At 27.5% G+C, this 23,692-nt stretch overlaps 2 protein-coding genes across 2 annotated transcripts in view; one reads left to right on the forward strand and one right to left on the reverse strand.

Annotated features, from left to right (window-relative positions):
• Positions 1–1,620: 1,620 nt before the first annotated feature.
• On the forward strand, positions 1,621–3,374 carry LOC111618988. The gene is made up of 4 exons (XM_023360617.1): positions 1,621–1,671; positions 2,483–2,538; positions 2,617–2,651; positions 2,777–3,374. The coding sequence occupies exons 2-4, from the start codon at positions 2,499–2,501 to the stop codon at positions 3,056–3,058; spliced, it is 357 nt and encodes a 118-aa protein (XP_023216385.1). The 5' UTR covers positions 1,621–1,671; positions 2,483–2,498; the 3' UTR covers positions 3,059–3,374.
• A 310-nt stretch (positions 3,375–3,684) lies between these two features.
• LOC111618999 (HSPB1-associated protein 1-like) overlaps positions 3,685–23,692 on the reverse strand; it is a 34,215-nt gene continuing 14,207 nt past the window's right edge. The window contains exons 4-7 of the mRNA XM_023360628.1: positions 22,220–22,352; positions 15,505–15,624; positions 10,194–10,301; positions 3,685–4,146 (exon numbers count right to left, since the gene is read on the reverse strand). Of these exons, the coding sequence (XP_023216396.1) occupies positions 3,760–4,146; positions 10,194–10,301; positions 15,505–15,624; positions 22,220–22,352 (748 nt within the window). The 3' untranslated portion in view covers positions 3,685–3,759. The remainder of the gene's footprint in view (positions 4,147–10,193; positions 10,302–15,504; positions 15,625–22,219; positions 22,353–23,692) is intronic.

Here is a 23,692-nt window from a genome sequence, read left to right on the forward strand (position 1 = left end):
TCCAATACTTTAAAAGAAATAATTTTCATATTTACATAAATATATTGAAATATATATATTTTTTTATATTTTTAGTCGAATCTATTTTGAAAAATACAAGATTATTTATTGTAATATTTAAATTAGTAATTCCTAAAGTGGACATTAAGGGTGGTAGAAGACAGGAGGGAGCACTGGAAGGTGGTAGAAGACACGAGGGACCACTGGAAGGTGGTATGTTGGAACACGAGGGCCAAAATTCATTTTGAAATAAAGAAAATACACGAAATATAGACAATAAAAGGGGGATGATAGTCTGAAAAGTTTAGGGGGAAGAGTGGTTTAGATGAACAGAAACAAGCGCGGTTATAAGTATATGAAACCTACGATTGCGATCAACACATAATCAGAAACAAGTAAACAAATCTAAAATTTCACTTATCTAAATGAAAATTTGTTTAACCAGAGGAAAATAAGTTGTTTATTCGACAATTTTAATTGATTAAATTTCATTATTTAAAAGGAACATTCTTCTCAAAAATTATTGATTTATATAAGAAGAGGAGGAGGAAGAGAAGAGAGAGAGACATTGCTTTAGAATAATTTATAAGAAAAAATAAATAAATAAAGATAAAATATGTTGCAATTATTCAATTAATTAAAAATACTTTGAAGTTAAAGTTCAGAAAGATAAATGCAAATCATCAAATAACCGTATATTTAATAATAATAGAGAGTTAAATTTGAAGTAAAGGACCTTCAATAATTCATTCGAAAAGAATATCACTTTAATTGCTTTTATAAATAGACAAAAAGGGAGACAGATCATCATCTAGTATACCTTGAATCTGCTAGGAATTTTGTGTTTTCAGCGTGACGTGAGAGATGCTCTTGTCACGAAAGACAGAAAGAAGGTCAGAAACGACCCAAAACTAAAAAAAATGCTTGTAATTATTTCTCCTTAAGATTAAAATTCCCCTTTTCTCCCCTAAAAATTAATGAATTTACAATTGGAAAGATCAAATTCACTAACTAATAAAACTATTAAACGATAGATGAAAGCTAACCGTGGAAAAGAATAAACAAAAATTCAGGAAGTTATCCTCTGGTTAAGCAGGATATTCTTTTAGTAAAAGTGCCAATTAAACATGCAAATTTCACTAGTCCAAATACAAAACAGGTTACTACTTTCGTGAATACTCCGAGCTAAATTCGATATAAAAAAATCCTATTCAAAAATTAATTAATTAATTAGCAAAAGTGGCATTTTCAAAAGCTCTCCCCCCCATTATAAAGAGCGAGAAATCATCGAAAGCATTGATAAATTAAGAATGCGCCCGAAAAAAATAAAAAAATAAGTGGCCTCCATCTTAGAAAAATACTAGATAAAGACTTAATTATGACCTCAACCTTCAATTGGTGTTGGCATTTAACTATTTCGTAAAAAAAAAAATCCTGAAGAATGAATCAAAATAAAGAGCGTGTGGTGTGTTTCTTTTTTTTTGTCAGTGGTTCTTTAACAGATGAGCTGGTCTGTTTTGGCCTCGGGCGAATCCTGACAAAAGTGGGAAGTGGGGGAGGATGGGGAACGATGAGTATATAATGTTGAAACACAGGGAAGTTCCGGTGTTGTAGCTCAGGCATATTAGTGAATCTGATCTTAAAGCCGCTGAAGGTATCTTTACGTGACAGGTAAGACTCTTCTTCTTATACAAATTCCGAATATATTTTAATTACATTTATTAATAATATTACTTTTATTATCGGTTTAGATCAAAGACCTTTATGTGTCTTTTAATAACACTTATCAATATTCTGTTAAACGCTCTTCCTGTTAAAAAATTTTATTAAAAGGATATTGACTCGTCATTTTTATTAATAACTTTTTGTTTTTATTTTTAAATTTAATTGTGACGTTATAAAATAAAAGCGAATGTCACTAAAATCATTTGTGACGTAGACTTAATTAATACGTCACTATTTCCGTCAATTTATTCAAATTGTTATTAAAATCGATTTTTATTAATTTAAAAAATTTAATTGGAAAAATTATTTTTATAAAAATACATTTTATTAAATTGTGTAATATTTTAATTCTTTTATTTTTTTTTATAATGTAAATCTAAATATAAAGCAAATTTAAACTAATTTTTAATATACTTATATTTAAAAAAAATAATTAAAGAAGTAAGTAAGTAATTATTTAAAATTTAAAAAAAGTCAGACCTAAAACAGAAAGTAAATTATATAAAAATCGAAAAAAAAAACAAGTACGAGACAACGACGGTTAATTCAATTGTTGACGATTGAAAACGACATTGTGTTTCGTCATAGAGAAAGACCGTTATTCGATTTTTCAAATTTTTGAATTTCGAACGGTCCAATCGAATTAGAAACGAATACCTTTTCGATAATGTTTGACCCATATTGGAATTACCGGTTACAAATTAGGTTAGGTATGCGAGCATAGGTCGACGTCACTAACCGTTTATTTTCCTTACAGAAAAATTATTTGAAAAATGTGGAGAAACTTGGCGATCAGTTGTATATGTTGCGCAGGTAATTTAACAATAAATTAATTAAAGAACACAATAAAAAAATAAATAAAATAAAATAACTAACAAATTAATATTTCAGTTTTAACTCTGGTCTGGGGGAAAGCCTTATTGAGAGTGAGTATTTTTAATTTAAAAATAGTAAATAAACAATACAAAATTGAACTTAAACAATTAAAACAATTGTTTATATAATACAAAATAAAGAATATTTTTTTTATTTATTTTTTTTTCGCTTTCAGTCTAAACGATGGGAAGAATTTCCTGACGTGGAATTCACGTTTGATTGTAGCAATCGTCCTATTGGATTTTACGCAGATTTGGAATTCGAATGCAAAATATTCCACATGTGTGATGCATACGGCCGAAGAGTACCTCATATATGCCCCAATGACACTATGTTTAATCAACAATACAGAGTATGCGATTGGAATCACAAAGTGAATTGTAAAGATGCACCAAATTTTTACCATCTAAACGATCTTATTTACGAAGCACCCCCTCCAAAAGATGACAGACCATAGTGTGATCGTGACACCTAATTTTGTCCGTCCTGAGTGGGCGCCATTACAAATTTCTGTACAAAATATGTGAGAATGTAAAAGACTGTATGACGTACCGAAAAAAAATATATATTATTATATAAATATTTCATGTTTTTTTTTTTGAATAAGTAATAATTTGTCGGTAATTTAAACGTGTTAATTCGTACATCACAAGTGGCTGTGTATAATGAAAAACGGTTGATATAAAAGATAAATTAGTTAAAAATTAGTTTTGTTCGCAATTTTAATGGGAATGATAACGACAAATAAATCGTATTTTAATTAATAAATAACATTCAGGGGAGTAAAATATTGATTAAGTGACATGGCGCCATCTGTTAACATAATTAAATACTATATTCTTATATATTATTTCTTTAATTGGAAGAAAATAATTATTTCACATTTTCATATATAATTTATTATTTAAAATGGAAAAAACAAAAAATATATATATAAAAATTTTGGGAAAATTGAAAAAGTAAATTATTATTTTTTAATCAAATCATTTTTAACTAAAAATATAAAAATTAGAAGGAAAAAAAAAACTTTAATATTATTATTATTTTTTCTTGTATGGCAATTACATTTTCCCATTACAAATTCAATTTAACTTTTTTTTTTCCACTTTCAACATAAGCAATAAAAATATAAAATAAAAATATTTTTATTATCTGAATTTAAATATGTTTGAGAAGAAAATTTTCTTTGACTTTTTTTACTGCCATGTTTATTACATCTGGATGAGTTAAACAAGTCACCAGTTCCCTTAAGAATTCATTTTCCTGGGTTCGGTCTTTTGTATCATCCGGCGCTTGCGATGAAAAGTCCATTTCTTGAGAATTAAGCAGTTCTCGGGGGCCGATTTCTTCGATTAGTTTTAAATAATCTTGGAAAGAAACTGAATTAATATATTTTATGGTATTTTTTAATTGTTTACTTCCATCTTTAACACTCAGCTCTTCTTTCATTTCTTTTCCTTGTAATTTATTTTCTCTTTCTTTTAAATTAAATTTCTGTATTAAATTATTGACATACCCGACGGTTTCTTCTGTGGGAACTAAACTCTGTTAAAAGCAATGAAATTCTTTTATTTCAATAGTTTACTTATTAAATTAAATATAAATTGTTTTATTCATGAAATATAATTATGAAAAAAATAAAATATAATCATAAAAACATTAAAATTTCTTTACAATTTGCTATTTAACATTTAAAATTCTTCCTGGTTTTAATGTAATTTAATTTTGTCGTTCGGCCAAACCTCATTTTCCCACAGCTACCTAACAATAAATTTATAATGGAATTTCATTTTAATGATTTTTTGATAATTAGAAATGCCTCTTGAATAATTACATAGAAAATCATTACTCGTATCATCAAAAATAGCTATTTTATAAGTATAACCATAATATCGAGGATGAAGTGTTAATATAATAAAGTAACAGAGTGTTGTTTAAAAATTATCTGTAGGAGAATGATATGGATTTTTCTTTTCTGTGGCAATTCAATTAAATGAATCTTCCTCTCTTCTCCCACGACTTATTATGTAAAATTAAAAGCGCTCGGTATTTTTCCATTACAAAAAAGTAAAGAACTGCAAATAATTTAAATGCTAGAGATGTAATAAATATTATATTTGCAATTTTTATTTAAAACAGCTTCTTCAATTAAAATTATAAAATTAAATCTATTTCTAATCAGATATACAGTATTAAAATTGTTTAATTATTAATAATTTATGTACAGTATAAGCTAGTTACATGCAATACATTCAGTATAGGTAATGAATAAAAATGTTAATGTTTCAAAATATTTATTGGATTTTTTAGAAAAACTAAAAAAGAAAAAAAAGTTATAAATTTAAATTCTTTTTTTTCATGTGAATTAAATTTCAAAAGAGATTAAAAATTAGTGAAAAAGTTAAATATTCTGAAATTTTTATAGTTCAGTTGATAAATATGATGAATTTCTTATTTAAGAAAATGTATTTTGTATTTTTGTTTCAATCTAAAGTTTTTATTCTTTGAAGAAAAATAATATAAAACTAATTTTATAATAAAAATTATGAAGCTGTTTATTATAAAGTTACATTTATATATTTAAAATTAAATTGTTTTTTATAAGTAACAATTTGAACAAATAAATATCACATACTGTTGTTATTTAAATAATATATATTAGAGCATAAATTATACACATTTATACTAAAATATATTATTAAACATATAAATAACTAATTCATAAAGATAAAATATGTATAAATGTATAATGCAAAATTTTCTAAATTTTTTGTTTAAATAAATGTAAATTTATAAAAATAGTAGCTAAGAAAAAAAATAATAAATCGAAAAAAATGTTTTTTTAAATTATACTATTAATATGAAAACAGAGCAATAAAATTATTTAAATTTAATATATAAACAAATTTTAATTACTGATAAAAAAAAAAAAACTAAATTTTGTTTAGAATTAAAAGGTCATTTAAAATGTAAGAAATAATATTTGTCGTGTACAGCAATAGGCAAATACACTTACTATATAATAATCTAAACAAATACTGTTATTAAAATGTTTGCTTAAGTTAATATATTCTATTTAAATTGTAATTGATTCAATTCAGAAGTGTACGCAATAATATCTGTCACGTGTAATTATGATTTCATTTTTTAAGGAAACAGCAATTATAAAGTTTTCATATATGTTTCTATAAGCTATTAATTACAGTTATACTCACCATAAAAAATACACTTTAATATTTAGTAATATTTATATGATCTTACATAAACATATTTAAAAATATTGTATTTGATATCACTTGTATGCAAAATTAAGTTTCCTGTTAAAATCTCAATTGGAATAAATAAAAAAATAGATCAGTGATTATGATGATTTTATTGTTGAAGAATGATTGAAGTCAAAGGCAATGCTTCTCAAATACAGTATCTTTCATGATGTTGATGACACCACATTGTTATACCAATTATTATCAGATAAGACATTTACTTTGAAAGATAAAAAAATGTCTAGTGGATAAAGATTTAAAATCAGAATAATGGCATTAGGTTGACAGCCTTAAATATGAATGGTTCCAACTCTTAGTTATCAGTAAGTCTAAAAAATTTTGCGAGTGCACTATTGGCAAACAAAGAAGTATGAACTATTTCAGAACTGCATGCAGAATGACTGATAGAATTTGATGATAAAATAACATATAAGGGAGGAAAAATCTCTTTGATGATAGACAACTTCTTAGATGTATTACACCAATATCAAGTAAAAATAAACAAAAATCTGTCACTTCCCATTAAATGGTACTTTAAGCTGTGGCCAATGAATCAAGGAATTATCAGCTCATTAAAGAAACTGTAAGGACAACAAGTGTGAGAACCCAGCCTTGACAAAAATTTTGAGGAAAAAATTTTCGTCTTTTGAAAGTTAAATTGGTTTAAATCCCAGTGGAAAAATTTTCAATTTAATGATCAGAGGATGATCGTATCTTTCACCCTAGAGTCACTTCCTTTTCCAGGTGACATATCGAATGTGTCACTGAAAACTAACTACAAATATTTACCATTGGTCGAAAATAGTAACATGGCTTAAAGAGGGTGTCAAAATCAAGGGGACCACTGAAATAAAAGGGTAGAATCGAGGACAAGAGAGTTGTTGGGACCTGGGAGTTTGCCAACCCACTTCTTTTTCATGTGAGTGTAGTTTAACCATGCTCCATCACCAATTCTTTCGACCACCCTTTCACCGATCCCTTCACCATAGGTGCCCTTAGCAATGAACATTTGATAGTGAACTGTGCTCATCAAGGAACCTAATTCTCCATCCTGTCATCCAGATGTTTGCGATCTCAAGACTTCAATCAAGCCAATCAAGGTATTTAGCATCGCACGTAAAAATGTAAGCTCTCTCTCTCTACTAGGGACCTGTTAAAATAGTACCTAATAGTATAAAGCTTAATCAATTATGTTACGCTATATGAGCCTTATCCAGTATGTTATGCTATATAAGCCTTATTCAATATATGACACTATATAAAAGCTATAATGGAACTCTTGTTATCCTATATATATTATATATATATATTTCATCCCAGGTCCAAGCGCCTACAAACATGACTGCTTACGCGAAAAATGAAATTAGTTGCCATCAAGGTTTCTATATCTATAGACACAGTGATGTCAGTCCTAACGTGGACAATGCCAATCCATTGCTGACCCCTCAGTCACACAAGTGTTGTAACATATTCTTCAAAGTTTCGAAATTGAACAAATATCCTATAGCCATTAACAACTGAATTGCAGACGTACTATTAAATAGTTTCTTTGTGTGAAGTTAAGCTAGTAACAATAAAAAATGGCTGGAAATAGGAGGTATTGAGCAAAGACAGTGGAATGGAAACATAAAATCCAGTTTTAGAAACAGATGATGATGCAATCTTGGATGATCTACAATGAAACAGATTTTATGAAGCAACAAAGATCCACTGACATTACATTTGAAGATTATGTTGTATATTTATATTCATTCACTGAATAACATTGCATATTTAATCTCTACACTAATGAAACTTTTAAATCATTAGTGTCATTCATCATTTTGTATGCTGGTGATAGAACCACAACTTCTGAATCTGTGATGTAAGAATCAACTTTAAGAATCAGTTTTTTCTTCCAAAGAGATCACAAATGTTATATTAAATGTATTAATATAACATGTATACAGGCATACCTCGACTTACATCGTTTTGAGTTACGTTGTTCCCGATTATATGTCGTTTGTCAAAAAAGTATATGGAAAATAAAAATCAAGTTTAAGTCATTTTATTCGACTTTACGTCTGACCGCCACAAATATTGAAGTCGTAATATCACTAGAAAAACGTTTAAAGCACATAAAATCATATTAAAATATATACTAGTATGTTCTGTATTTACAGTACATGCATTTGTAAATTTAGATTACTTTTTTCTGCACTATATTAAAAACTAAAATTTATTTTTTTCTGTTTCTTTGCAGACACACTAAGGTGACATATATCAACACTTGGCAACTTATTGACTATTTATTCAGTTGGTTTCATCAGAATCAAACTAAAATTTATTTGTTTGTAAGCTTAAAATAAATTTTTATTAACCATATATTATTAAAAATGCATTAATAAATAAAATACAGAACCGGGAATGGTAATTTATGGTTTAGCCTAATGATAAGTAGATTCGGAGACAAGTAAATTCGACTTACGTCGTTCTCCTGGAACCAATTACCAACGTCAGGCAAGGTATACCTGTATTTCTTTTTAATAACACAATGTTTTATTTGGCATGCTTCATTACTATAATTAAGTAAAAAGATAATGAAAAGAACAAAGAAGTTCAGAAAATGGTACCACTCAGGAGTCTTAACACAAAGAAACTAAAAAAAAGTTTTAACACAAACAAACTATCCATGTATCTCTCTGTAATAATGATCCTGACTTCAAACATAACTCTTCATCCAAAAAACTGTAAAAAAATGTTCTCAAAGCATAATATAACATGTTGGAGGAGAGAAGGAAAAAAACTCAAGACATTTTTACTGAAATCTCAATCAGAAAAACCATAAAGCCTGTTGATCTAAATGACCTTCAACAAGAGCCATCTTTAGATCTCCAACAATATTTAAAAGTTACATTAGTGTAGAGATTAAATATGCAATGTTATTCAGTGAATGAATATAAATATACAACAATGTCTATTAATAGAGATTCAAAGTTTACATCCAAAATCTTCATATTTTTTGAAATACTTCAAGAATTAAAAACAAGTATAGGATAATTAATTTTCATTATGATTTTTCAACTAATATTGCTAAGTAAACATATTCAAAAAATGAAATCATATTTAAATAATTTTTTCCTACTTCTCAATAATTAATTATATCAATTACATTTGTAATAGATTTACAGTTATAAATTTAGAACTATTGGCTACAGTGTATGTTGTAAACAACATACATTTCCAAATAGAATAGATGCTATGATAAGTGGCTTTCCAAACATTTCAAGCATTATATTAAACAAAGTAGTAAACCATTTTTTTTTTTTTGCCAGTAGTAAGCATTGAAGAGAAACATGTTAATATAAATTCTTGATGACGATAAAATCATTTTAAACTATAATATTCATTGAGAAATTACTTCTCATAACTTCAAAAGTGTACTTTTCCAAAAAAAAAAAAAAAACACAAATTGCAAAGATAAAGATTACAAATATTATATTAAATGTATTAATATAATATGTATATCTCTCTTTAATAACACAATGTTTTATTTGGCATTCTTTATTACTATAATTAAGTAAAGATTCAAATTTAAATAAAAAAGAATATCATAAAGAAAAACAAGTATAGGATAAGGAACTGTTCAATAACTAAGTGCTTCAAAACCATTATTGCTGCCAAAAGGTAATGACCTTTTGGCAGCAATAATGGTTTTGAAGCACTTAGTTATTGAACAGTTCCTTATCCTATACTTGTTTTTCTTTATGGTAATGACCTTTTGGCAGAAATAATGGTTTTGAAGAAAAATGAATGGTAATCATTGCCAAGTTGTTATTTTATACATTCTATTTACATTATTTACACAGTTGTGTAAACAGATTAAGTTTATAAAAATTTATTAATTAATCAATTATATTATATACAAAATTTGTGAAATGGGTCTATGAAATTCTAATTAATTATGCTTTATTACACTAGCCCTTGATATATTTTGCTTCATTATATTGCTCATTTGGATATATCCCACTGTTTTTTCTTCCAAATATAAAAGCACTTTAGCCAGTAACTTTTAAGAAATCAGTTTTCACTGAATTTCTACTGACAAAAAACTATTATTATATGAAATATAATAATAGTTTTTTGCCAGTAGAAATAATTCACAATAATCAAGTCTTCAAAGAGATTGAAAATAGACAAGACAGATGAAAAGATACATTGGATATATTGCACAATCTGATATATCATTCATTTAATTTATCTCTTGACATGTGTGACATAACAAGGAGTTACTATACTTGAGTTTTAGTTTTACTTGAAAAGAAGTTTATATAAGTTAAAATAACTTACTTCTGTAGGATTTAGCCAATCTTCATTTTCTGGTTCATAAATAGGTATTAATCCTGTCATGATCACTCGTGTTATAGCTTCTTCCAATCTTTTATCATCATCAGTTTCCTAAAGAATAAAAAGTAAACAATGAATAAAATAATTTAATTTTAGACCAATTAACATTATACTATCACATTAAATTCAAATAAATATGTGTATTCTCATGTGTAATTATTACATAATTATTTATAAAAATTATGAAAAAATGTATAAAGAAAATAAAATAAGTGAGAAGAATCAAATTTTGTGTTCTTTCAGCTAATTACTTGGAAAGAGTTGATAAAATTTAGTTTGTTTCATTGTTGGAATTATCATTAGTAATAATTGTACATTTAGCATTTATTAGTAATGGTAAAAATTTAAATTTTTAAAACAGTCTTATTACCTTTATTTACATATATTTTTACATACCACAGAGTACATTTAAGATACTAAAAACATTTCACTTAAATAATTTAAATTTCATATTAACACTTTGTAAAATGGTTAATAATAAATTAGTAAAGATATTTTAATATATTTTAGTTAATTTTTTTTATATATACTAATATTATAAAGAGGTAATGTTTGTAAGTATGTAAATAAGTAAGTAAGTTTGGATGTAGCAGTTAATCTCCAAAACTACNTGTTTGCAGCAGGTAGTCTCCGAAACTACTCATCCGATTTCAAAAATTCTTTCACCAATATTTAGAATGGAACCTCAGGGTGGACATAGGCTGTATATTATTCCATTAAACATTCATATAAATTAAAATATATAATCTAGGTTAAGGCTTTTATGTCCAACAGATGGCGCTACGAGTACGATGCCCTAAGTTTGCTTTTCTGATGATGAAATAAAGCAGATCATCTATCTATTTATATAAATAAAAATGTAATGTTCGTTTGTTCCTACCGATTCCTTTGAAATTTGACACAACGCTGCATTCGAATATGCATGTGTTTTTATATAATATACGTGTCGAAATTCAACCCCACTGAAGGGAGATGGTTAGGATTAAGGCTTACGGTAAAGAACTCTGCTTCTATTTATACTATTTTAGATGTGGGTTTTTGCGTTTTTGATTGCATTTTAATAGGGTACGTCAACAGAAGAAGAAATTTTTCAAAAAATTTCCCCCCACGGGGGAAGTGTTATAAATTTATAATAGATACATTTTGATCCACAACAACGCGTGGCGGGGTCTGCTAGTTTTATATAAGATAGAAACTGAATATATCTTGTATTACTGTACTAATAAGATTAATGAGATAAAATGGAAGTTTTATATCTCAAATATTTTAAGTATTTTTTAAAGTATTTTTTTGGGATTCGTTAAAATAAATTTATTAATTATGAATCTCACTTGCCTGAAAATTTAAATTAAACATTTAAACACTTCTCAGCATTCTCAGCTTTATATTAAATTATATTTATTTAATTAAATTGAAATTTGTTTCAAAATTGCTAATTTATTAAAATTAATTTTTTGGCAATTTCATCACTTCAGTAAATTTCTTGCATCAAAAAAATTTTGAAAATTTTTATTAATATATATTTATCGTTGATTTTATATTTTCATTTGTAATCTGCAGGTATATTTTATTAAATACAGTGGAATTTGATGAAAACTGGTCATTCAGATAAATGAAATTTTGGATAATCCAGAAACTTGTTTTTGTATTTTGGGTACCTCAAGCACCATTCGCACAATAAGTGCATTTAAAGTTTCATGAACTATAAATACTGTAATGTAATTACTGTCTAATTTAAAAGTAAATCAATTTACTCAAAATCTAACAACATTATATATACATTGACCTCATTTTTCAACACTACAAGTGAGATATGATGGTAGTAATTTCCAGTTACATGGAGGCTTCAGTCTTTGTATAATTGTACTCCATAGTATATATAACAATACACATATTAGTTTCTTTTTCTTTTTTTGAAAACTGTTCAAATAATTGAATTTCCAGTATACATTTATTTCTTTAATATATTATATTAAATATACAGAATTATTTCTAAACATTATTATACTTCACAAAACTTGGCTTGACAGAAGCTGAAAATATTTTTTAAAGAAAATAAAGAAGTTGATCTCCTTAAATTAAGTGGTGTGAAGTAATATTCCAAAGCTAACTAAGAATTATAATCTAAGAACAATATAAACTGACAAAAATAGCTATTTATAAAAAAAAACTAATACAAATAAAATGTTAAAACACAAATTTGTCTTTTTGGTTTATTTCTTATAAATTACAGTTCTTACAATGATTAACTTTACAATAATTTCAGTTATGAATTAGTCTCTTATAATGACGAAATGAACTTTAAAGGACACCAACTCAATACAGAATATATAAACAAAAAAACTGCTCACAAAGTTGAACAAAACTCAGCATTTAAACAGTTGCATGAATGTTTTCATCTACCTTCCAGAAGATATCTTCAGCTGGAATATTACAATTCTATGAGAAAATTCTTCATTTATAATCGCACGTGTAACATGGTAGATGTGGCACCTGGGTATTGGTGGATACAGATGATGTCGTAGAATTTGTGTCAGAAGGAATGTCATCAGCTAGATGTTGATGAACATAAAACTTCCAAGCCAGGGGAAACGACTCTGTGTCCTTGTGATTGATGGCATGCTTCTTTACTGAAGCCCTTTAGATCTCATATTTCTCCAAATGCTATAAAAGCATCCTATCATACATAGAGTGGAGGATCCTGGATAGATGAAAGAAGACCTCCACTTTCAAGTCTGAAGCATAAGAAGCAAAGGCAACAAAAATGGCCTTTCTTTTCTTGTCCTCATGATGTACTTTGAGGGATGATTGTATGTGTCTGCATGTAACCCCAATGTATGCAAGAGGGATATTGCATCTGTGATTGTGTAGAGAAACAGAGGACACTCCAGGGAGGTGGTGCCAGTTTTTGGAGTCCTTGGCATTACAAAGGAGAGAAAAGATGGTAGGGTATGTTAATTGCCAAACAAAAACTGGAAGATTTGGCAATTTCTCTGTAGGTAGGGCCAAGGTGTTATTGATAGTAACTGTTCTGAAGTTGATGTCCATAGTAGGTGCACTTGGTGTAGTGTGAGCAGGCAAGTGGTGGGCTTCGTAGTGGAAATGAGGTCTTTTAACAGAATTCAGAACATACCTGTGCTCAAGTGCTTGCCATAGAATGTAACAACATTCCTTCTCCCTATCCTGAATATTGAAGTAATGGGTAAAAGCCCTTCAAATCAAGGTGTTAAATGCTGCCAACTTGTAATAAAAACGGTCATGCATGCAGGAAAAAATGAAAAATGGATGGTAAGTAGGTTTTCAATATATGCTAGTTTTGAAGCACGAATGGTCAAGTTATATATATAGATCTAGAAAATGCCCCCATTCCACTGCTTTGCTCCAAACTGAGTGCGAGGCTGTAGGGATTGTGGTTGTACCGCTCAATGAGATGGTGTCTGGATGGTGGTGCCATATGACAAGTATTGTCATCTATGTATCTCACATAAAAGGCAATGCAATGAAGAAAGTATGGCAGAACTGCAGCTTCCAACTTGTGAATCACCAATTTACTGAGTATGCCGGAAATCAGATTTCTCATTGATACCCCTTTGTATTGCAAGTAAGGCTGCATGTCAAAAGAGAGGTTACCCACCAACATTGTTCCATTTCAAGTAGCCTATAAGGAAAGATCAACTCTGCTTATGTGGATCATGTTTCATGTGATGATGAAAAGGACGACAAGAAATACTTCAATATTTCTGTATGTATTATTTGTATTTTTACAATATGTTTTAAATGTATATTTTATTTTCTGTGCCCTTTTACTTTGAGAAAATTTCAGTTTATATAGCATACATATACTATCTCTAGACTGAAAATTAATAAAAAATATATTTACAGTTTGAAGTTGACCATTAGCTTGTTCCAGTCTGCTTATCTTTCCTAAGCTTGAAAGTTTACAGTGTCCCATGAAATTCTGATTTTTACACATTTTACATTAGTTATAATCACTATTATTTAAACAACAGATTACTATTATTTAAAATGATTTGATTCGCTACTGTATATTATTTTTCAATTTTTCATTCTTTATCAAATTCTAATTATATTTTGCTTTGATAATCTTAATGTCAAATATTTAGTAAAAGCAAATTATTTTTTTTAAAGATTTACAACTGAGTAATGCTTAATAACAAACATCTTATATAATTTTAATATTCATCATGAGTATTAATGATCTTTAATTATTCTTTAGTGAAACATATATATATATACAGTAAAACTTGTGTAAAACAAAACTGCCTAAATGGAAACATGCTTTGAAATGGAGCAGATTTTCTATGTTAAATCTATAATTCAGAAACATGTCCAATATAAAATTAGAAGAGGTTTTTGGGTATGAAGAATATAATATAATCTGGATAAAGCAGAAAAATTAAGATTCCACATAGTAATTAGTAGTATTAGTAGTGTAAATGTAGAGAACTAAGTAAAATCACTACCAACATTAACAGTCATTGTAAAGCATAAACTATTCCAAGAAGCATTTTGAACCTTTTCAAAGAAACAAAGGTCGTGTGACAAGGGAACATACAGACACAAGGCCTTTGTAATGAATGACCTTATGTCTGTACGTTTCTTTAATCTTAGGTTAATGTTAGAATTAACCAGAGGCAGAATTGAATACTTTCAAGAATGAAATGAGTTTTCAAAATTTGAGTTCTCAAGAACTAGCAATGAATGTGATTTACAAAAACAATGATATATGGTAATACACTGCTGCCAATTTGCTTTGTATGGAGTATCCTTTTACATGACAGACAATCATTCCATCAAGACTTTTCTGAAAACCACCAAAGATAAGCATACATATGTCTCATCTTCAGTCTTTTTCCATGTTGTTTATGTCAATCCATATCTTAACTGATATTATTAGACACGCCTATTAATGCTTCTACCTTGAAAGCTGATAAATTTCCAATACTTCCATTCTTCTATATAATAATTCTCAAAGAAATATTTTAGAAGTTAACTTAATTTTAGCATATGTTATGAGTAATCCGATAATGACTTCTAATGTAGTAAAATTGTTTATTCTAAATACAAAAAAATGCTACAAAACATGTATTTATCAATTAAATACTTAATTTATCAGTTAAACTTGTAATAAAGAACTACTGATTTAAACTATAATAATTTACTTCAATTATAAAATAACTTATTATTCAGAAACTAAATTTGTTTCATTTTACAAAAATATAAAACAACTTACTAATTCTATCCACGTATTTATACTAATGGATGGTTCAAGACATTCCACATAATGCCACCAAAGTGGTGGTACACACAATACTTCACCGGGTTCCAAAATAACAGGATGCGGATGTGAAAACTAATTAATAAATAATTTTATTGCATTTAGATAGAATATTAATTCAAATTTTATTTTACAAATAAACATTTTATTTCTAAATAAAACTTTAGATGTGGAATGAAGAGAGAGAAAATTATAATTCAAAATTTGGTTTTTATATTTAGTATAAATAATCAAACATTATATCTATATTATTTAATAAGTCATAGAAATAATAATAATTAATATAATACTAAAATTATAATTAAAAACATTATACTAAAACAGAATTTATATTTTATAGTATTTACATACTCTTGCAATCTTGTTTTAAGTTTTTGTTTTGTTTTGCCTATATAAATATATTGTACAGCACAGCTACATCTAAATTTATACATAACATCCCCTTCATTTAATAATGACAATATGAAAAATTTTATTATTATTTTCCATCTTGTTTCTTCGTATATAAAATTTTTCTTTTTTCATCTTTTTCTTTCCATTTTATGAAAATTATTGTTAATACTTACAATTATAACTTAATGAAATTGTATAAAATTAATAATAATTAAGTGGAATAGAAGCAATGTTAAATATAAAAAATTTTTGATTAAGCATTTTCCAAAATATTTACAAAATATGTACATGTGTCGTCAGAAAATTTCCAGAGACAGTCTAGTGGAATAAGAAAAACACATTAATGGACTGCAATTTGAAAAAATTGTAAACCTATTAATTCCCACTGTTGTCCGCCCATCTTTCCTTAATCTCAAGAACAGAATTAGATAGATGAAATCCAAGACCAGATATGGAAACTTTAAGGGCAGGAGGCCCCAAATTAACCATATATGAACTTCTGATGCAAACAGGAAGTCACATTATTTCAATTTAAAATGCTTTTCTCCTGAAAGCAGTTAATAGATGACCAGCTCAACTCTCTTGTTAAAGGATAAGTATGATGTACAGGGGCAAGCCACTACTAATTTGAGGGGGAGAACATATATTTTAAATTAAGTTAATTAAAAAATATGATTAAAAATTGCAGCCTGGAATTGTGACGATGTCACAATAATATAGTACAGTATAGTTGTAAAATTGCAGGTATATGTTTTGATTTTACATGACAATTCTTGATAATTAAGTACATTTGTTGATTTACAAACATAGATAGTAATAACATGAATAATACTATGTACTAACAGCAATTGGTTGGCATATAAAAAGACTTGCTAACTTCTATATGTCAACCAATTTCTGTTAGTTCATAGTATTATCCATGTTATTACTTTCTATGTTTGTAAATCAACAAATGTACTTAATTATCAAGAATTGTCATGTAAAATCAAAACATATACCTGCAATTTTACAATGATACTGTACTGTTATTTTATGTCTGTAAAACCAACTAACAAATATATTGTATTATAATACCTGATTATGTATTTGCGACATCAGGTCATGTAACCTTGTTACATTAATAAATCTAAATGAATGAATGAATGAACAAAACTTATTCTAACACCTTGTAAATGTGCAGCCAAATTTGTTAACTTCATGTTTACAAGGTATTAGAGTAAGTTTTGTTTATTGAGTAATATGCAGTCTCAGATGAATGAATGAATGATGTCACAATAAATAATTGTTAGTTTATATTACAAAATAATGTTTCATGTCTTCAAGAAAACCTTGAATTGTCTACAACATACCTAACTGCATTCTCCTTGGATGCAATGTCGTGAATATATTTACAAATTCATCAATGTCAATGTGAAAATTGTAATTACAAGTCCTGTAAAGTAACATTCCGTCATTCTAGCTCTCATGTGGTTTCTCAGTCTGCTCAATATGATGAATGACCTTTTGCATTCATATGATAATGTGGAAATTATGGCACAGTTTTAGCAGCACAAAAAGTTCAGAAACATATCTAGACTGCATGTTTTCACCAATTCAGCTAATGTGCATGGCAACTCCTCATCTGCATTTTTGCTAATCCAGTACTTCCATAAAATAATCTGATTTTAAGAAGCTCAAAACTAGGCAGGTCATCACAATATATATCAATGACTCCAATGAGTCAAATACACTTGAAAATATCACACCATATTTACTCGTGTATAAGTCGATCTTGCATTTAGGACGAGGTGTGACTTTAAAGATCAAAATAAAGAAAATCAGATTTATTAATACAATTCTAATTTTATTTCATTTAATCACAAATAAAATATCAAATGAACATAAATGAACACATTGTACTGCAAAAATTACTGGCATTTTAAATGTTAAGGAAAAATCTTGTAAAATTGACAACATAATTTGTTCACATAAAACTGGACAATCAGGAACCTTTTTTTGCCTATTCTTAACAGTTGAATCCACTCTCTGTTGATTACATTTATGAGTTTCTGCAATTTTTGATTCCGAAAAATCATCTGTTTTCATGTGGAAATGGATTAAAACTTATATTTGGCTCACTCCATGTGATTTTGGAATTTCAATTTGGAATTCAATTCAAAAGCTTTGCTTTTCCTATTGCTATTAATCTTTATTCCTGACAATACAAAAGAATGATTCAAATGACCCAGATAAAATACTTTTGTTTTTAAACACAGAAAGGTGAGCATCCGGTAAAAAATGCAAATACACAGTTCACAAAAATTATTTGCAAAAACTCAAAGAATCCTTCGCTTGCACATACAGAATGACCTAGGTTTTTGAAGCAGTGAAAAATGAATAAAAACCTCATCTTATATGCGAGTAAATACAGTAATAATACATTATTAACAGAATTAAATAATATATCTTACAAATTATACTGTAAAAATTTTAATATATACATATGTATTGAAAACTGTGTGATCTAAGGGTCACCATTCATCACTTTATTAATCAACAGTTTATCAGTTTATACAATAAAAACAAAATTCAACTCTAAGACTATCACATTTTTATTGTTAAACAAGTTTAAACATGAACTGGAGCCAAGCTTTGTGATGTATTATAACTTTACATGGCAGGAAAAGAGGGTCTACAGAACCATTAGACTCCCATTGACAACATGCATAAAAATATATAGATTCATAGTAAAAAAGTTCAAATAAAAAATAAATTTTAAAAATACAGATTTTAGAATAATACTGTGTGTCATAAAATATTTCTTTTAAAAATAAATACTAGTAAAAGCACAAAAGCTCTACTACTATTTTTATCTTTATTGATATATCATATTATCTGAATCTAATGTATTTCTGAAAATGATTCAAATATTGGATATTGACATCAAAAAGTCTTTTCCATTATTTCTTTTGGGAAAAATCATAATTTGTTTCTGATCCACACAACCCACTACTCCAAATCATATTAAAATACTAGAAAATGCCTATTTACCTGATCAATCCATATTGTAGCATGATATTACCCATTACAAACTACCTTTAACAAACACTTAATGAGGTCATTAAAGGATATATTTGTAACCAGTAATACAACATATAAATTTATTTAATGCCCTATTAGAAACTATATAGGAATTGCATTTTAATATGCAGTAACAGCAATGAAAATGTTACAATAATAATATACATTTGGTCTTAAAATATTACTGCATTGAAACAGGAGAGAGATGAAAATAAACAAACAAGAAAGTGAACCTAATGTAATAATCTTTGAAGTTACATTACTAATATTACCATTACAAACAAAATTATGAAACTAGAACACTACAAATACATTAGTATATCCAGTAAGATATTTAATATAACAATGAAAACTATATAGTGATAAATTGTGGTATTCAGGTAAATTACAAATATCCATTTATGAAATGTTAATACAGTTGAAAATTATATACTAAAAATAAAAATTTTATTTTTAGTATAAACAGTAAATGCTTTTCCAATATTACCAGTACTTTATGTTTAAGACTTTTGATTTGAATCTTCTATTATAATAAAAGCAAACTATAGTCCATACTAGATAAATATTTGATTGATGTTTCTTAGATTTATCTAGAGATGCCTGCTCTACAATAAAAGAAATACTTTATCAAAGAATTAAGGAAAATTCTTGCTCTACAAAACAAACTTCAACAAACAATCAGGAATCAGCAAAAAATATTGTCAAATGTTTTTTTTCTTTTGTTCATTTCTATGCAAAGTTTGTTCTTCAGATCCCGACAAAACATTTTGTTCTGTTTTTGTATGGATCTGAAGGTAAAATTGTAAATTTCAAAAAGTATTTAAATTTTGACTCCCAGAAACTAAAAGCATAAGCATAATTAAGAGAATTAGTAAAAAAATTGAATTGAATTTATCACAACAAATTTATGTTTTTTCTACATTTTTATAATATATTTTGACAACAGCAACTAAAGCATATTTGAACATGCATACAAAATTTTTTGATTAAACATATTCAGTTTATTATGAAAGCAATTTTAGTTTGAAATATACCTTTGTAGATACATAACCAAATTTTTGATGTACAGTGGGTGATTGGTTAACAAACAGTTCAAACTATGAACAAATCAGATAATAAACACTTTCACAAAGATTTTTATATTCAGATAATGAACACCTCAAAGAACAAACACAAGAAGAAGCAACGTAAAATAATGAATACTGATTGGTCTTCCCTTGTCTTCAGGCAACAATTCAAAACTTTTTGGAGCATGGGAGATGCTGATATCAATGCTCAATCCAGTATATACTGATTGGATAGTATTCCTCCCAACTTTGAAACTCTCCCTTGTAATTCCAGCCTTTTATTTTTCTGACAGAAACAATTCTTTTATTGTATTTACGAGACTGTTGGGCTGGCACTCATTAAGTTTTGTATCAGTTTTTATTTTCGAAAGGTGAAAGTATCAGGTCAGTCCATAAGTTCGTGCGCATTTTTATCTACAAAAAAAGCAACAAAAAATTTTAATTAAATTTTATTTCAATCTATAATGTATTCACCATTATTTTGTACAATTTCTTGCCATCTTGATGGTAGCTTTTTAATCCCGTCTTTGTAAAATGATTTCGGTTTTGAATCAAAATATTCAGAAATAGCCTTTTTTACATTGTTCTCATCCTCAAAAGTTTTTCCTTTTAAAAAATTCTGCAAACTCCGAAAAAGATGATAATCACTGGGAGCAATATCTGGCAAATATGGTGGATGAGGTAAAATTTCCCAGTTGAAGCTTTGGAGTTGAGCAGTTGACGTTGTTGTCAGTTAGCTATTGACAGTTCATGTGGTATCCATTTTCCTAGCTTTGAAACTTTTCCGATTTGTTGTAGATGTCTATGAACAGTTCCATGGGATGAATTTAAACGTTCCGCAATTTCATCAACTGTTAAAGATGGTTCTGCTTCAACTAGTGCAGAGAGAGCATCATCATCAAAGTCAACGGGTCTTCCAGTACGAGCCTTATCCTCCACACTAAAATCATTATTTCTAAATCTTTCAAACCACTTCTGCGCAGTCCTTACACTAATTACAGTTTGATTATGAACAGTATTTAATTTTTTGGCTGCATTTGTAGCATTCTCATCACTTAAAAATAAAAAGTATAAAACATGTCTCTTATATTCATCTGTTACTTCCATTTTAACGAAAATAAACAACTGAAATGTTCCCAATTCTGAACAGTATTATATGAATGAGATCCAATTTAACACTTCAGTGTAAAAAGTATCACATTAGACTGGCATTTTTAACAGCAAAACAAGATCATAAAATACACACGAACTTATGGACTGACCTAATATAATAGCAAAAGTAGAGAGTGAGCAGATGTCTGATGTTGTTGGTTAACAGTATGGCTTGAGCAGGTCTACAGTAGGCCGCAGTTCAATCTTATCTAAGAAAGATACAGTATAATCAAGAAGACTCAAGCAGCTAAAGGAGTAACAAAAATCACATCTGAAAAATAAAGAACATTGAAGAGTTCATAATGGAACCTGAAACTGATCTAACAACAGAAGAATGCCAAGAAACTCAGTGAGATATGTTTTCTTCTGAAAAAGAGGATTAATGCCGATATCTGCTATTAAAGATCTTTTGAAGAAGTGGGAGAATGTCAGAACAACGGTCTTAGAATGGTATCCAAACCAGGTTGAGGTTAACAGGCTTGGGAATCTCTACAATTACAATGCTATTAATTACTTCTGAAAAATCTTGAAGAAGAGAGAAAAGAAATCGACATTATACAGATTCTTTAATCCCCACAAATGGAAAAAACATGACTAATAAAAATGCAAGACTGTGTATATATTTTGTATGTATTTTTATTATTACATATAAATAAATGTAGTAAGAAAGTATATATTTTTTATTTCTTGGAGTTTCCAGAACTAAAGTAATCAAATTCCCATAAAAACTTATGTTAAATCGATAATCAGCTGACAAACAATTCAGATAGTGAACAAAGTCTTGGAACAGATTATGTTCGTTAACTGATCACCCACTATACACAATGAAATTATTATTAACAACAAAAATAAATATATCAGTAATTAAGTGTAATTTACACAATTAATTATCAACTTATGTTAACTTTTGATAACAAAGTTAAGTTTTATGGTGAAATTTATAAACAATTGTTTTATTTATAGTACTACTATTAATTAATTTTTTTTGCTTATCTTACTTGAAATTTTGAATGTTTCTTCTGATTAAATCTTTTCAAATTGACTGAACTAAAGACACTAGACTCTTCATATGGAATACGAGTAGGATAGAGAAATTCGCTGTCTTTTGGAGGAAATAATATCCATAATTTCCTGCATTGATATAAAAAATTAACAATCATTAATGACAATTTGTCTATTAAATAATGTCTATTAAACATATTATTACAAAATTTTATATTACAAGAGGTTATAATTTCATTATTTTCATTTCTATAATTATATGTTAGCTAAAGTTCTTTTAGCCAATTTATTAATTCTGTTTTATGACTAATTTATTTTTTATGACAAAATATAAAGGAAAGAATTGCATTTCTGTACTCAATCTAAGTACTGAAATGCAATTCTTTTCTTATTTCCCAATTGCAGAAATTTCAATGAAATATTCAAATTATTCAATTTTTAAATATTTTCATGTTTTAGTACAGTTCATCCAAATTTAAAATAGATTTTATAATCCTCGTGTACTTGTAAATGTATTTCATAATATTTTTTGAAGTTACAAAAGTCACTGCAAGAGAAGTACTGAACTCATCTCAACAAAACCAGCACCATTGTCCCACCATTGTTGCATGATATTGCTGAGCTAGAAGAGCATATTGTCACAGCCGTGTCCATTATTGACAGGCCCATGTTGCAAAAGGTGTGGCAAGAACTGAACAATAGTATCAATGTATGCTGTGTCATCTGTGACACATATTGAACATTTGTGTTATATAAAAGATTGCTTGAGTTCCTGTCCCATCTAGTGCTGGTTTTGTTGAAGTGAGTTCTGTATTTCTCTTGTAGTGACTTTTTGTAACTCAAGAAAACATTATGAAATGCGCTGTATTATTATATACTGTACACATTATCTGTAAATGTATAGTGTGACTAATTAGGAAAAAATAGGAACATATACAATATTTATGAATGTATAGAATGTTTCTATTTTCTGCATTGCTTGTTCTATTGATCTATCATTAAACATTACAGTATCATATAGGATACTGACAATTCTTATTTCATAATATTGATCCAAGCAAAAAAAAATATCACATGATACTTTTCATAGAATAAATCATAGCATTAAAACCATTTCAATGCTATGTAACTAATTAAACATTAGTCATATATATGCATTAAAATGGTAACTAATTTTAAAAAATTAATAACATATTCATTATTATTTGTGAATGTCATTGAAAATATAAATTTATTGTTTACATTAAAATACAATTTTTTTTTATCATTGTGTTACATTAGAACAGCATTAAAAACTTATTCATTGATAAATTTACCATAAAAATTTTATTGTTTTAAAATATAGTAAACTTTTACTCAGCTGCATATAAACAGAAAAACAAAAATGTCTAATTCTAAACCTATTCAAAAATACAGTTTTCATACGTGAAATAATGAAAAACTATAATAATATATATATATATTTATAT

This window comes from Centruroides sculpturatus, unplaced genomic scaffold (assembly GCF_000671375.1).
Source record: "Centruroides sculpturatus isolate CEXI.00-Female unplaced genomic scaffold, Cexi_2.0 scaffold259, whole genome shotgun sequence".
NCBI classification, from domain to species: Eukaryota; Metazoa; Arthropoda; class Arachnida; order Scorpiones; family Buthidae; genus Centruroides; species Centruroides sculpturatus.